Raw genomic sequence first — 15,000 nt, 5'->3', positions numbered from 1 at the left:
TGTGTGTGTGTGTGTGTGTGTGTGTGTGTGTGTGCCAGAAAGTGGATGCATGTGTGAATGTGTGATTGAAGCCCATTCAAAAAGCTGCACCCCACATTTCGCCCCACCACAGATGTTTCCTTGGCAACCCCACTAGGTCATCCAATAAGAAGAAGGTGCTGGGCAAGGAGAGGAGGGGGGGAGGGGGGGACTGAGAAACCAGATTGGAGTCAGACTGGTGCAGTGACACACACACACACACACACAAACAAACAAACTGAACATTCATGGCATGAACATGTGGTTTTGAAGCAAGCCTGTTTTGTTCAATAGAACTCTCACCTTTAACACATTATATCCATGTGTCAATCTCACCTCAATGGTCTCCCGCTCTCTCTCTCTCTCCCCCCAATGCAAGATGATGCCACTTCCTGTTCAGAGAAGTGGTTACGTAATGGTTCCTCTTTTCAATATCATATGCACCTCCTCAGCTTCTGCCACTGTGTGTGTGTGCAGTGTGAGTGTGTGTGTGGGAGAGAGAGAGAGAGAAAGAGACAGAAAGAGGAGGGGGCGGGGGCTGGAGAGAGAGACATGAAGAGGGATGGGATAGAGATTAATATATATTACAAGAGATATATGGTCAATAATGTATCAGCTCTGAGTGGATAGAACATTCAGGCTGGAGACCCGGGCTCATTCTCAAACGTCTTTCCTTGATTCCTCGTGTCGCCTCTCCTCGTCTCCTTTGTAACACACATTGGAGGAGAGGATCTGAGAGAAGAGTGGAAGGAAGTATAACAGTACAACTTTAGTCCGTCCCCGGGCTCCAACCAGGGACCCTCTGCACACAGACAACAGTCACTCACAAAGCATCGTTACACATCACCCCACAGAAGCCGCGGCCCTTGCAGAGGGGAACAACTACTTCAAGGTCTCAGAGCGAGTGAAGTCACCGATCGAAACGCTATTAGCGCGCACCACCGCTAACTAGCTAGCCATTTCACATCGGTTACATAAGGAACCTAGAAAATACTTTTGAGGAAGACCGAAGCTCTCACTGACCCGAGTTTTCACATCTCCCATGAAGACAGAGATGTCTGACAATTCTTTTCCAATTGACTAAAACAACACTGCTGAGAAATACCTGTCAGGCCTCATATCTCTGACATCCAGCCCAAAAGTAATCAGATTACGTTACTACATTTGGGTAATCTAAAAGTTATGTTACTGATTATAATGCTGGACAGGTAATTAGTAACTAACAGATTACATTTAGAAAGTAATTTACTCAACCCTGGATGTGCACCATGAAGTTTATGGTTAGTTATAAACAAAATACTTATATATCGCTGGTACAACGCTTCAGACAGCACACATAATGAAGTTTGTTAAGAATGACCAATGAAGAATAGATTTTGGGTCAGTTTCAGCTCATATAAGACCTCAGTGTAACCCCTGTGGAGCCCACGCACAATGTGCCTCTAGACCTGTCTCTGGAGAGTGGAGTCAGAACCAGTCTGAATCCAGGACAAGATCACCCTCTAGTGGTTCTGACACAACACTGCTGCTTCTGAGCACAGATGATAAATGCACCATCAGCTTTAATAACTAGCTGTGCATGCGCAGTTGTTGTTGCATATTGCCTGCCAGTCCCCAGGATTCTGCGATCCCATAATTCAAAGCAAACTCAACTAATCAGCGCATATTATGCGAGACTCGCAATTTTGACCAGTTCCCGCACTTTTAGCGCATAAAAGGGTCCAACCAAAAGCGGGTTCGTAATTTTGACCAATTACTGCGGTGGGAAATGTCCCAATCCAACCACACGTCAACAAAGGTTTTCCGCTGGCCTGTCAGCGTATTCACGTGCGAAGATGATGGGTGGTTGTTGATGGCTGACAGGGCAGTACAATTAACAGAAATCAATCTAATTTGCCAACCAAAATAACAGCTAACTACAGTGCGAAACAATTTCGAAATGTTTTTGGAAACTAGAGTATGTCGGCAATCAACAGTCACTTCAAATCAGCAAAGCATATTTGAATGTCAGAACAGTTACCATAACAGCGGCAAATCACCATGACTGAAAGTGGTAGCAGGGAAGACTGACAAGCCCTGAAAGAAACAGGTTGAGTGGCGTTTTACTCCGCTAACCTTGGCTTTAGTAGGGTGGTCAGCACTCTGCCCTCCCCAGTCTAACCTTGGCTTTAGTAGGGTGGTCGGCACTCTGCTCTCCCCAGTCTAACCTTGGCTTTAGTAGGGTGGTCGGAACTCTGCTTTCCCCAGTCTAACCTTGGCTTTAGTAGGGTGGTGGGCACTCTGCTCTCCCCAGTCTAACCTTGGCTTTAGTAAGGTGGTGGGCACTCTGCTCTCCCCAGTCTAACCTTGGCTTTAGTAGGGTGGTCGGCACTCTGCTCTCCCCAGTCTAACCTTGGCTTTAGTAGGGTGGTGGGCACTCTGCTCTCCCCAGTCTAACCTTGGCTTTAGTAGGGTGGTCGGCACTCTGCTCTCCCCAGTCTAACCTTGGCTTTAGTAGGGTGGTCGGCACTCTGCTCTCCCCAGCACTCTGCTCTCCCCAGTCTAACCTTGGCTTTAGTAGGGTGGTCGGCACTCTGCTCTCCCCAGTCTAACCTTGGCTTTAGTAGGGTGGTCGGCACTCTGCTCTCCCCAGTCTAACCTTGGCTTTAGTAGGGTGGTCGGCACTCTGCTCTCCCCAGTCTAACCTTGGCTTTAGTAGGGTGGTCGGCACTCTGCTCTCCCCAGTCTAACCTTGGCTTTAGTAGGGTGGTCGGCACTCTGCTCTCCCCAGTCTAACCTTGGCTTTAGTAGGGTGGTCGGCACTCTGCTCTCCCCAGTCTAACCTTGGCTTTAGTAGGGTGGTGGGCACTCTGCTCTCCCCAGTCTAACCTTGGCTTTAGTAGGGTGGTCGGCACTCTGCTCTCCCCAGTCTAACCTTGGCTTTAGTAGGGTGGTCAGCACTCTGCCCTCCCCAGTCTAACCTTGGCTTTAGTAGGGTGGTCGGCACTCTGCTCTCCCCAGTCTAACCTTGGCTTTAGTAGGGTGGTCGGAACTCTGCTCTCCCCAGTCTAACCTTGGCTTTAGTAGGGTGGTGGGCACTCTGCTCTCCCCAGTCTAACCTTGGCTTTAGTAAGGTGGTGGGCACTCTGCTCTCCCCAGTCTAACCTTGGCTTTAGTAGGGTGGTCGGCACTCTGCTCTCCCCAGTCTAACCTTGGCTTTAGTAGGGTGGTGGGCACTCTGCTCTCCCCAGTCTAACCTTGGCTTTAGTAGGGTGGTCGGCACTCTGCTCTCCCCAGTCTAACCTTGGCTTTAGTAGGGTGGTCGGCACTCTGCTCTCCCCAGTCTAACCTTGGCTTTAGTAGGGTGGTCGGCACTCTGCTCTCCCCAGTCTAACCTTGGCTTTAGTAGGGTGGTCGGCACTCTGCTCTCCCCAGTCTAACCTTGGCTTTAGTAGGGTGGTCGGCACTCTGCTCTCCCCAGTCTAACCTTGGCTTTAGTAGGGTGGTCGGCACTCTGCTCTCCCCAGTCTAACCTTGGCTTTAGTAGGGTGGTCGGCACTCTGCTCTCCCCAGTCTAACCTTGGCTTTAGTAGGGTGGTGGGCACTCTGCTCTCCCCAGTCTAACCTTGGCTTTAGTAGGGTGGTCGGCACTCTGCTCTCCCCAGTCTAACCTTGGCTTTAGTAGGGTGGTCAGCACTCTGCCCTCCCCAGTCTAACCTTGGCTTTAGTAGGGTGGTCGGCACTCTGCTCTCCCCAGTCTAACCTTGGCTTTAGTAGGGTGGTCGGAACTCTGCTCTCCCCAGTCTAACCTTGGCTTTAGTAGGGTGGTGGGCACTCTGCTCTCCCCAGTCTAACCTTGGCTTTAGTAAGGTGGTGGGCACTCTGCTCTCCCCAGTCTAACCTTGGCTTTAGTAGGGTGGTCGGCACTCTGCTCTCCCCAGTCTAACCTTGGCTTTAGTAGGGTGGTGGGCACTCTGCTCTCCCCAGTCTAACCTTGGCTTTAGTAGGGTGGTCGGCACTCTGCTCTCCCCAGTCTAACCTTGGCTTTAGTAGGGTGGTCGGCACTCTGCTCTCCCCAGTCTAACCTTGGCTTTAGTAGGGTGGTCGGCACTCTGCTCTCCCCAGTCTAACCTTGGCTTTAGTAGGGTGGTCGGCGCTCTGCTCTCCCCAGTCTAACCTTGGCTTTAGTAGGGTGGTAGGCACTCTGCTCTCCCCAGTCTAACCTTGGCTTTAGTAGGGTGGTCGGCACTCTGCTCTCCCCAGTCTAACCTTAGCTTTAGTAGGGTGGTCGGCACTCTGCTCTCCCCAGTCTAACCTTGGCTTTAGTAGGGTGGTCGGCACTCTGCTCTCCCCAGTCTAACCTTGGCTTTAGTAGGGTGGTCGGCACTCTGCTCTCCCCAGTCTAACCTTGGCTTTAGTAGGGTGGTCGGCACTCTGCTCTCCCCAGTCTAACCTTGGCTTTAGTAGGGTGGTCGGCACTCTGCTCTCCCCAGTCTAACCTTGGCTTTAGTAGGGTGGTCGGCACTCTGCTCTCCCCAGTCTAACCTTGGCTTTAGTAGGGTGGTCGGCACTCTGCTCTCCCCAGTCTAACCTTGGCTTTAGTAGGGTGGTCGGCACTCTGCTCTCCCCAGTCTAACCTTGGCTTTAGTAGGGTGGTGGGCACTCTGCTCTCCCCAGTCTAACCTTGGCTTTAGTAGGGTGGTCGGCACTCTGCTCTCCCCAGTCTAACCTTGGCTTTAGTAGGGTGGTGGGCACTCTGCTCTCCCCAGTCTAACCTTGGCTTTAGTAGGGTGGTGGGCACTCTGCTCTCCCCAGTCTAACCTTGGCTTTAGTAGGGTGGTCAGCACTCTGGTCTCCCCAGTCTAACCTTGGCTTTAGTAGGGTGGTTGGCACTCTGCTCTCCCCAGTCTAACCTTGGCTTTAGTAGGGTGGTGGGCACTCTGCTCTCCCCAGTCTAACCTTGGCTTTAGTAAGGTGGTGGGCACTCTGCTCTCCCCAGTCTAACCTTGGCTTTAGTAGGGTGGTCGGCACTCTGCTCTCCCCAGTCTAACCTTGGCTTTAGTAGGGTGGTGGGCACTCTGCTCTCCCCAGTCTAACCTTGGCTTTAGTAGGGTGGTCAGCACTCTGCTCTCCCCAGTCTAACCTTGGCTTTAGTAGGGTGGTCGGCACTCTGCTCTCCCCAGTCTAACCTTGGCTTTAGTAGGGTGGTCGGCACTCTGCTCTCCCCAGTCTAACCTTGGCTTTAGTAGGGTGGTCGGCACTCTGCTCTCCCCAGTCTAACCTTGCATTAGAGGTCGACCGATTAATCGGAATGTCCGATTAATTAGGGCCAATTTCCAGATTTCCTAACAATTGGTAATCGGCATTTTTGGACACCGATTGTGGACGATAAAAAAATAAAAATTATTATTTAATTTTTTTGGACCTTTTATTTAACTAGGTAAGTCAGTTAAGAACACATTCTTATTTTCAATGATGGCCTAGGAACGGTGGGTTAACTGCCTTGTTCAGGGGCAGAACGACAGATATTTACCTTGTCAGCTCGGGTATTTGATCTTGCAACCTTCCGGTTACTAGGCCAACGCTCTAACCACCTGCCTTACATTGCACTCCACGAGGAGCCTGCGTGGCAGGCTGACTACCTGTTATGCGAGTGCAGCAAGGAGCCAAGGTAAGTTGCTAGCTAGCATTAAACTTATCTTATAAAAAACAATCAACCTTAACTTAATCACTAGTTAACTACACATGGTTGATGATATTACTAGTTTATCTAGCGTGTCCTGTGTTGCATATAATCGATGTGGTGCCTGTTAATTTCTCATCGAATCACAGCCTACTTCGCCAAACAGGTGATGATTTAACAAGCATGAAACTCATCAGTCTATTCTTGTTCTGAGAATTTCCATGCGAGAAATTGCTAAGAAAAAGATCTCGTACAGTGCTGTGTACTACTCCCTTCACAGAACAGTTCAAACTGACTCTTACCAGAATAGAAAGAGGAGTGGGAGGCCCCGGTGCACAACTGAGCAAGAGGACAAGTACATTAGAGTGTCTAGTTTGAGAAACAGATGCCTCACAAGTCCTCAACTGGCAGCTTCATTAAAGAATACCTGCAAAACACCAGTCTCAACATCAACAGTGAAGAGGAGACTCCGGGATGCTGACCTTCTAGGCAGAGTTGCAAAGAAAAAGGCATATCTCAGACTGGCCAATAAAAATAAAATATTAAGATGGGCAAAACAACACAGACACTGGATAGAGGAACTCTGCCTAGAAGGCCAGCATCCCAGTCGCCTCTTCACTGTTGAGGTTGAGACTGGTATTTTGCGGCAGGTAGCCTAGTGGTTAGAGCGTTGGGCCAATAACCGAAAGGTTGCTAGATCGAATCCCCGAGCTGACAAGGTAAAAATCTGTTTCTGCCCCTGAACAAGGCAGTTAACCCAATGTTGCTAGGCCGTTATTGTAAATAAGAATTTGTTCTTAACTGACTTGCCTAGTTAAATAAAAATGATGACAGTTACTTAAAATGTATTGTATTTGTCTCTATCTGCATTAGATATCAAATGTTATTGGTCACATATAAAATACAACAGGTGTAGACTTCATAGTGAAATGCTTACTTACCAGCACATTCCCATCAATGTGAATGTTAAAAAGTTAAATATTTGCTAAACAAATAAAGGAAATAGAAATACACACATAATAACAAGGCTATATACAAGGAGTACCAGTGCCGAGTCAATGTGCAGGGATACGAGGTAGTTGAGGTACAGCAATACAGTATGTACATGTGACTAGATAATAAACAGAGTAGGAGCAGCGTGTGTGTGTGCATAAATATGCGTGTGTGTGTTTTTGTGTTTGAGTGTGTGTGGGTAGTCTAGTGAGTGTGCATAGTACTGTGAGTGTGTGGGTAGTCTAGTGAGTGTGCATAGTACTGTGAGTGTGTGGGTAGTCTAGTGAGTGTGCATAGTACTGTGAGTGTGTGTGGGTAGTCTAGTGAGTGTGCATAGTACTGTGAGTGTGTGGGTAGTCTAGTGAGTGTGCATAGTACTGTGAGTGTGTGGGTAGTCTAGCGAGTGTGCATAGTACTGTGAGTGTGTGGGTAGTCTAGTGAGTGTGCATAGTACTGTGAGTGTGTGGGTAGTCTAGTGAGTGTGCATAGTACTGTGAGTGTGTGGGTAGTCTAGTGAGTGTGCATAGTACTGTGAGTGTGTGGGTAGCCTAGTGAGTGTGCATAGTACTGTGAGTGTGTGTGGGTAGTCTAGTGAGTGTGCATAGTACTGTGAGTGTGTGGGTAGTCTAGTGAGTGTGCATAGTACTGTGCGTGTGTGGGTAGTCTAGTGAGTGTGCACAGTAATGTGAGTGTGTGGGTAGTCTAGTGAGTGTGCATAGTACTGTGAGTGTGTGGGTAGTCTAGTGAGTGTGCATAGAGCCACAGCAAAACAAATAAAATCCCTTTATTATTTATTTATAGTTGAATACATCAGTAAGAATCTGGGAGGAACCTCATTGGACTCTATTGTTGGTGAAAAGCCACCTCTTATTCTGAAAAAGGAAACAAACTCCTTTATATGGAACTGAAATGTCAGGAAAACCTTGTCAGGAAAAGGAAATGGGTCTACATATTCCCAGTTGAGTTTCTTTCTATGCATTCTTCTGTATTTCTGGGTTCTATTTAATCCAGTAAATGGCTACACAATGAAACACTGCAGAATCAGGGAATCTCTAAACACATCTGTGCTATGTGATGGCAGGAACCTCAATGCCGTACCAGCAGACATCCCATTATTGGTGAGATCTGTAAACATAGCAAAGAATAACATTTCACCGATAAAAAGTGAGGACTTCAAAGATCTAACAATCCTCAAAATGTTAATCATGTACAGCAACATGATTTCTCATGTTGAGAATGGGTCTTTTTCAGACCTGGTGACTCTAGAGCAGCTGAATCTGTCCTTTAACAAACTCACATCCCTCTCAGACCAAATGTTTAAGGACCTGGATAACAACCACATCTCAAGTAGCTCATCATTAACTTAACCAGCAACAAACTGCATTGTTTCAAGGAGCTTCAGCACATTTTACAATTGCCAAGCTTGCTGAAGTTGTTCATTGGGAACAACAGCTTGAACTCTTTGCAGTCACAGGAAATATCAAATAGGTCAATAGGGCTGACAGAGCTGGATCTATCCAGGAATCCTCTGGAGATCTTCAGTGTCACAGCAGATATACTTCCCCATTTTAAGGAACTAGACCTCTACATCTGTGGCATTAATGGAAGCATGGAATGGGATGTAGTGGACAGGTATTTTCTGAGGATTTTGAGCAGCATCAACTTTTCGTTAGCATCTCTGGGGCTGGATAAAATAGGACAATATAATCTCATTAATATAGCCTGGCACAGAGGAGTAAAACAAGGTTGTCCATTATCGGCATATCTATTTATTATTGCCATCTAAATGTTAGCTGCTAAGATTAGATCAAACAATAATATTAAGGGATTAGAAATCCGTGGCTTAAAAACTAAGGTGTCATTGTACGCTGATGATACATGTTTTCATTTAAAACCACAATTAGAATCTCTCCACGGCCTCATAGAGGATCTAGATACTTTTGCTATCCTCTCTGGATTAAAACCAAATTATGATAAGTGTACCATATTACGTATTGGATCACTAAAAAAATGCACATTTTACATTACCATGTAGTTTACCCATTAAATGGTCTGACGGAGATGTGGACATACTCTGTATGCAAATCCCCAAAGAAAGAAATGATCTCATTCCAATACATTTTTATAGAAAGTTAGCAAAAATAGATAAGATCTTGCTACCATGGAAAGGAAAATACCTGTCTATTTGTGGAAAAATCACCCTGATTAACTCTTTAGTTATATCACAGTTTACCTATTTGCTTATGCTTTTGCCTACACCTAGTGACCTGCTTTTTAAATTATATGAACAAAACATATTCAATTTGATTTGGAACGGCAAGCCAGATAAAATTAAAAGGGCCTATTTATATAGCAAATATGAATTCGGTGGGCAGAAATTATTAAATTTCTTAAAAGTATTAGACCTCTCACTAAAGGCATCAGTCATACAAAAGTTATACTTAAATCCAGACTGGTTCTCTCGTCAATTGGTACAAATGTCTCATCCTATATTCAGGAAGGGCCTTTTTCCCTTTATTCAGATTACACCTGCTCACTTTCGGTTGTTTGAAAAGGAAATAATCTCCAAAATATCTTTATTTTTTAAACAAGATTTAGAAAGTTGGTTGCAATTTCAGTTTAATCCACTTGAAAGGACGGAACAAATATTACAACAAATATTGTGGTTAAATTCAAATATACTAATTGATTACAAAAACTGTATTTATCGAAGAAATGTTTAAAAAAATTATAATTTTAGAGAATGATACCATAAATAGGACTGGTGGAGTTATGTCCCACTTGCAGCAAACAGAAATATAGAAATGTCTGCTCTACCCCAAATTACAACCAACTAATTGCAGCATTACCACAAAAATGGAAGAGGCAAGTAGAAGGGGGAAAAAGTAAAGAACTTGTCTGTCGGCCCTTTCATTTATCATTTCATTTAAGTCATTTAGCAGACGCTCTTATCCAGAGCGACTTACAAATTGGTGCTTTCACCTTATGATTAAAGAACATAAATGGTTAAAGAAAAGTGTGATAAATAAAAACATATACCAATTTCATTTAAGGACCAAAAAACTGACAGCTGTGCCATATAAATTGCAAAATAGTTGGGAACAGATATTCGATGTACCCATTCCATGGCACATGGTTTATGAACTGATACCCAAAACAACGCCAGATTCAAATTCAAATTTTTCAATATATATTACTATACAAAATTCTTGCAACTAATAGAATGTTATATATATGGAGGATACAATCTTCCCAGCTCTGCAGATTCTGCTGTGAGGAGGCAGAGTCATTAGATCATTTATTTTGCTATTGTCCATATGTAGCTCGTTTTTGGTCACAGGTCCAGGAATGGCTGAAGAATTGCAACATTTGCCTAGAACTAACGCTAACGTTAACACCTAACGCGGAAGTTTACATACACTTAGGTTGGTGTCATTAAAACTCGTTTTTCAACCACTCCACAAATTTCTTGTTAACAAAACTATAGTTTTGGCAGGTTGGTTAGGACATCTACTTTATGCATGACACAAGTAATTTTTCCAACAATTGTTTACAGACAGATTATTTCACTTATCATTCACTTATCATTCACTAAATTGACTGTGCCTTTAAACAGCTTGGAAAATTCCAGAAAATTATGTCATGGCTTTAGAAGCTTCTGATGGGCTAATTGACATGAATTGAGTCAATTTGGAGGTGTACCTGTGGATGTATTTCAAGGCCTACTTTCAAACCACGTTCACCTGTACAAACAATAATATGCAAGTATAAACACCATGGGACAACGCAGCCGTCATACCGCTCAGGAAGGAGACGCGTTCTGTCTCCTAGACATGAACGTACTTTGGTGCGAAAAGTGCAAATCAATTCCAGAACAACAGCAAAGGACCTTGTGAAGATGCTGGAGGAAACGAGTACAAAAGTATCTATATCCACAGTAAAACGAGTCCTATATCGACATAACCTGAAAGGCCGCTCAGCAAGGAAGAAGCCACTGCTCCAAAACCGCCATGAAAAAGCCAGACTACGGTTTGCAACTGCACATGGGGACAAAGATCGTACCTTTTGGAAAAATGTCCTCCGGTCTGATGAAACAAAAATAGAACTGTTTGGCCACAATGACCATTGTTATGTTTGGAGGACAAAGGGGGAGGGTTGCAAGCCGAAGAACACCATCCCAACCGCGAAGCACGGGGTGGCAGCATCATGTTGTGGAGGTGCTTTTCTGCAGGAGGGACTGGTGCACTTTACAAAAAAGATGGCATCATGTGGATATATTGAAGCAACATCTCAAGACATCAGTCAGGTAGTTCAAGCTTGGTCACAAATGGGTCTTCCAAATGGACATGACCCCAAGCATACTTCCAAAGTTGTTGCAAAATGGTTTAAGGACAACAAAGTCAAGGTATTGGAGTGGCCATCACAAAGCCCTGACCTCAATCCTATAGAAAATGTGTGAGCAGATCTAAAAAAAGCATGTGTGAGCAAGGAGGCCTACAAACCTGACTCAGTTATACCAGCTCTATCAGAAGGAATGGGCCAAAATTCACCCAACTTATTGTGGGAAGCTTGTGGAAGGCAACCCGAAACGTTTCACCCAAGTTAAACAGTTTAAAGGCAATGCTGCCAAATACTAATTGAGTGTATGTAAACTTCTGACCCACTGGGAATGTGATGAAAGAAATAAAAGCTGAAATAAATCATTCTCTCTGCTATTATTGTGACATTTCACATTCTTAAAATTAAATGGTGATCCTAACTGACCTAAGACAGATAATTTTTACTTGGATTAAATGTCAGGAATTGTGAAAAACAGAGTTTGAATGTATTTGTCCAAGGTGTATGTAAACTTCCGACTTCATCTGTATATGATTGTCTTATCTACCTTCCAACTTTCTTGAAGGTCTGAAAATGTTAGAGTTCCAAGCAGGGAATCTTCATATTATGTCCCTGTACCCTGACATGTTCATTCACACACCCCAGTTGTTGTCCCAGCCAGAATTGGTTCAAAGCCCTCTCCCCACAGCTCTTTCACCCATGCCCCAAGCTCAAAAGACTCACCATCTCCAAAACTGAACTTGAGTCATTAGATTTTCTCATAGAAGCCAAACTCACTCAAGTCTGTTTCTTAAAACTTCTTAGGGCTAGGCCCCTTTTTTTCATAAAAATATTTTGATATGGGGCGCCATCCTCAAACAATCGCCTAAGAAGAAGTGAGACATAATTAAATTACATGGACCAATGAGACAGTGTTGCACTCTCTCCCAGCCTTAACTCTCCTGGATATGCAAAGGAATCCTTTCATTTGTGACTGCAGAAATGCTTGGTTTGTTCAATGGGCTGAGAGCAACAACCAAACACAAGTTGCTTATGCCCATGACTATCCATGTAGCTATCCAGACGATCTCAAGGACACTAAACTGTTGGACCTGGACACCCACTCCTGTTCAGTGGACCTAGGCATCTTCTACTTCATCTCAACCACTTCTCTGGTCCTCCTCACCCTGCTGGGGTCCTTTATCTATCATCTCCTGAGGTGGCAGGTGGTATATGCCTACTACCTCTTCCTGGCTTATCTCCATGTCACCATTCTCACCGGGGTGGAGAGACGGGGACATTGAAAACTGTCATGCTCTGATTTTATATTCTATTTTTGGTTTTACTTTTAAACATGAATTCTATATATTAAATGATTGATTTAGAATTAGCATTCGTTAATGTTAGTCATTCTAAGGACTTAATAGGCCTACACTTGCTTAGTTACATGTGTTGATTTCTATTCACCTAGTTTGTTAACTATTGGTTGTTGTTTTTAGCTTTTGTTTTGGTGAACAATTGTCTTTGCATTGCCCTGGTGACCCAATCATAAACATCAAATGAAAATGTTCCCCCCTTTTTTTGTACTTAAACACCTTCCTACCCATTTCAAACATACTGCGCTACACTACATTTAACAAGCGCTACACTAGAATATATACAGCAAAGTTATTTGCTAATAGAATAATATCAAGTAAGCATTTTACATCACATCCAACAGTTTAGAGATTTGAGGCGGCTACTTTCCATAGGTAAAGTATGGGCTTTGAGCCTGTTTTGCATGAAATCTTACAAGCGGGGTCCAGTAAGATCTATGACAAAGTTTGTTTTAAATTAAGTATTTGTTCGGGTTATTTGAGTGAAATATATTCTCCCGGACATTCGCCAAATCAATAGCTTCATCATCAACAGTCAAATCATTTACCCATGCTTTAACCAATGAGAGATCTTTCTGCTTTAATCGTTGAGATGAGCATTAATAGCTGACTAAACCTCTGGACTGGAATGTAAATATCCACTCTATCACTGGGTGCCTTCCCAAACGTGTACCTCGTGGTACCCCACAGGCACGAAGTGCTGACCGTAGGATATAGAAAGAATGATGACCCTTGCAAATCAAAACGAAGACGAAGTTCCTGAAAACTAAGAACACCCTTTTGAGTTGAATATATCCCCTAGATTATTGACCCCTTTTGCAGAACAGGCTCTAGACTCAAAAGGTTTATTACCGGAAGTGATAGCCTTGTTATGCCATAGAGGTGTATGGAGATGCCATTTACAGTTAACACCTACACACTTCTCAACCTTCCTAAAATTCTGTGTTGTATTAGAATTCATAGGACCAAAATACAGCATGCATTTCTTATTAGATATACCAGAATATAACACATCCTGCAATCTAGTAGGTGAAAAAAGTTATTCTTCAATAGTTCTCCAAGAGACTGATGTAGACTGATCAAACCATGATCTAAGTGGGCGTAATTGGAGAGATTGGTGGTAAATAAAAAACATGTTTTAATGCAAGTCCACCATTACACTTCTGTCGTTGTAACACCTCAAACCTAATCTTCGGATGTTTGCCATTCCAAAGGTATTTACCTATACGTTTATCAATCCTTCCCCAATAGTCTACAGGTGGAGGGAGTGGGATCATTATACGTTTATCAATCCTTCTCCAATAGTCTACTGGTGGAGGGATCGGGATCATCATACGTTTATCAATCCTTCCGCAATAGTCTACTGGTGGAGGGAGTGGGATCATCATACGTTTATCAATCCTTCCCCAATAGTCTACAGGTGGAGGGATCGGGATCATCATACGTTTATCAATCCTTCCCCAATAGTCTACAGGTGGAGGGAGTGGGATCATCATACGTTTATCAATCCTTCCCCAATAGTCTACAGGTGGAGGGATCGGGATCATCATACGTTTATCAATCCTTCCCCAATAGTCTACAGGTGGAGGGAGTGGGATCATCATACGTTTATCAATCCTTCCCCAATAGTCTACAGGTGGAGGGATCGGGATCATCATACGTTTATCAATCCTTCCCCAATAGTCTACAGGTGGAGGGAGTGGGATCATCATACGTTTATCAATCCTTCCCCAATAGTCTACTGGTGGAGGGAGTGGGATCATCATACGTTTATCAATCCTTCCCCAATAGTCTACAGGTGGAGGGAGTGGGATCCTCATACGTTTATCAATCCTTCCCCAATAGTCTACTGGTGGAGGGAGTGGGATCATCATGCCCAGGAAACTAATACATGGCAACACATTCACCTTTATGGAAACGACCCTAGTTTGTAAAGGAGAAGGCAACTTCTCCAAAACGGTTAAATCTCGTTTAACCTCCTTGTAAATGTTCTCATAATTAAACTTCACCAGACCGACCATGTAGAGATGTTTGTATACTAATACCCAAATAAGTGGACTGTGTTTTCATAGGAATTGTTGAGGGAAGTGAAACTTCCTTGGCCACTTCATTCATTAACAATAATGCTGATTTTGTTATTTCATACCCGGACAGCAATTTGAATTCTTCAAATGTGGATAATAAATATGAGATTGAATTCTAGATATCTGTCATATATATGAGTGTCCCGTCTAGTCCCACTCCTCCCCTCCTTTACGAGGAGAATATCATCCGCATATAGTGATATGATATGAGAGGAAGATTTCATCAGTGTTGGAGAAGCAACTACATTCTGCCTTAGATGTAGTGCTGACGGCTGTAGCGACATAATGAATATAGTTGGGGATAGGCCGTCCCCTTGTCTACATCCCCGAAAAATAGGGAATGAACTTGAGCGCACGCCATTAGTAGAAACCATAGCAACAGGGTTAGCATATAAAACACAAACCATATCGATAAAATTCTTTCCCAAACCAAATTTCTCCAAGGTAGCCCACAAGTACTGCCATTCAAGCCTGTCAAATCCTTCTCGGCATCTAGAAACAGCAGCGCACACAGTGTGTCCTGCTGTTGTGTTTCATGTATTACCTGCAT

The 15,000-nt window shown here is 44.0% G+C and overlaps 1 protein-coding gene and 1 pseudogene across 1 annotated transcript; both read left to right on the top strand.

Annotated features, from left to right (window-relative positions):
- Nucleotides 1-5,901: 5,901 nt before the first annotated feature.
- On the top strand, nucleotides 5,902-10,029 carry LOC135563699 (slit homolog 3 protein-like; annotated as a pseudogene).
- Nucleotides 10,030-11,551: 1,522 nt separating this feature from the next.
- Nucleotides 11,552-12,294, top strand: LOC115104508 (toll-like receptor 13; the record flags this gene model as incomplete). The annotated part of the gene is given in 3 exon segments (XM_065006797.1): nucleotides 11,552-11,664; nucleotides 11,666-11,803; nucleotides 11,883-12,294. Coding segments are annotated over 3 exon segments (663 nt in total), but the record flags the coding sequence as incomplete, so codon positions are not given.
- Between the last annotated feature and the right edge of the window lie 2,706 nt (nucleotides 12,295-15,000).

This window comes from Oncorhynchus nerka, linkage group LG22, assembly GCF_034236695.1.
Source record: "Oncorhynchus nerka isolate Pitt River linkage group LG22, Oner_Uvic_2.0, whole genome shotgun sequence".
NCBI lineage: Eukaryota > Metazoa > Chordata > Actinopteri > Salmoniformes > Salmonidae > Oncorhynchus > Oncorhynchus nerka.
The sequence above is the reverse complement of the archived record's forward strand: the minus strand, read 5'-3'. Positions and strand labels throughout refer to the sequence as shown.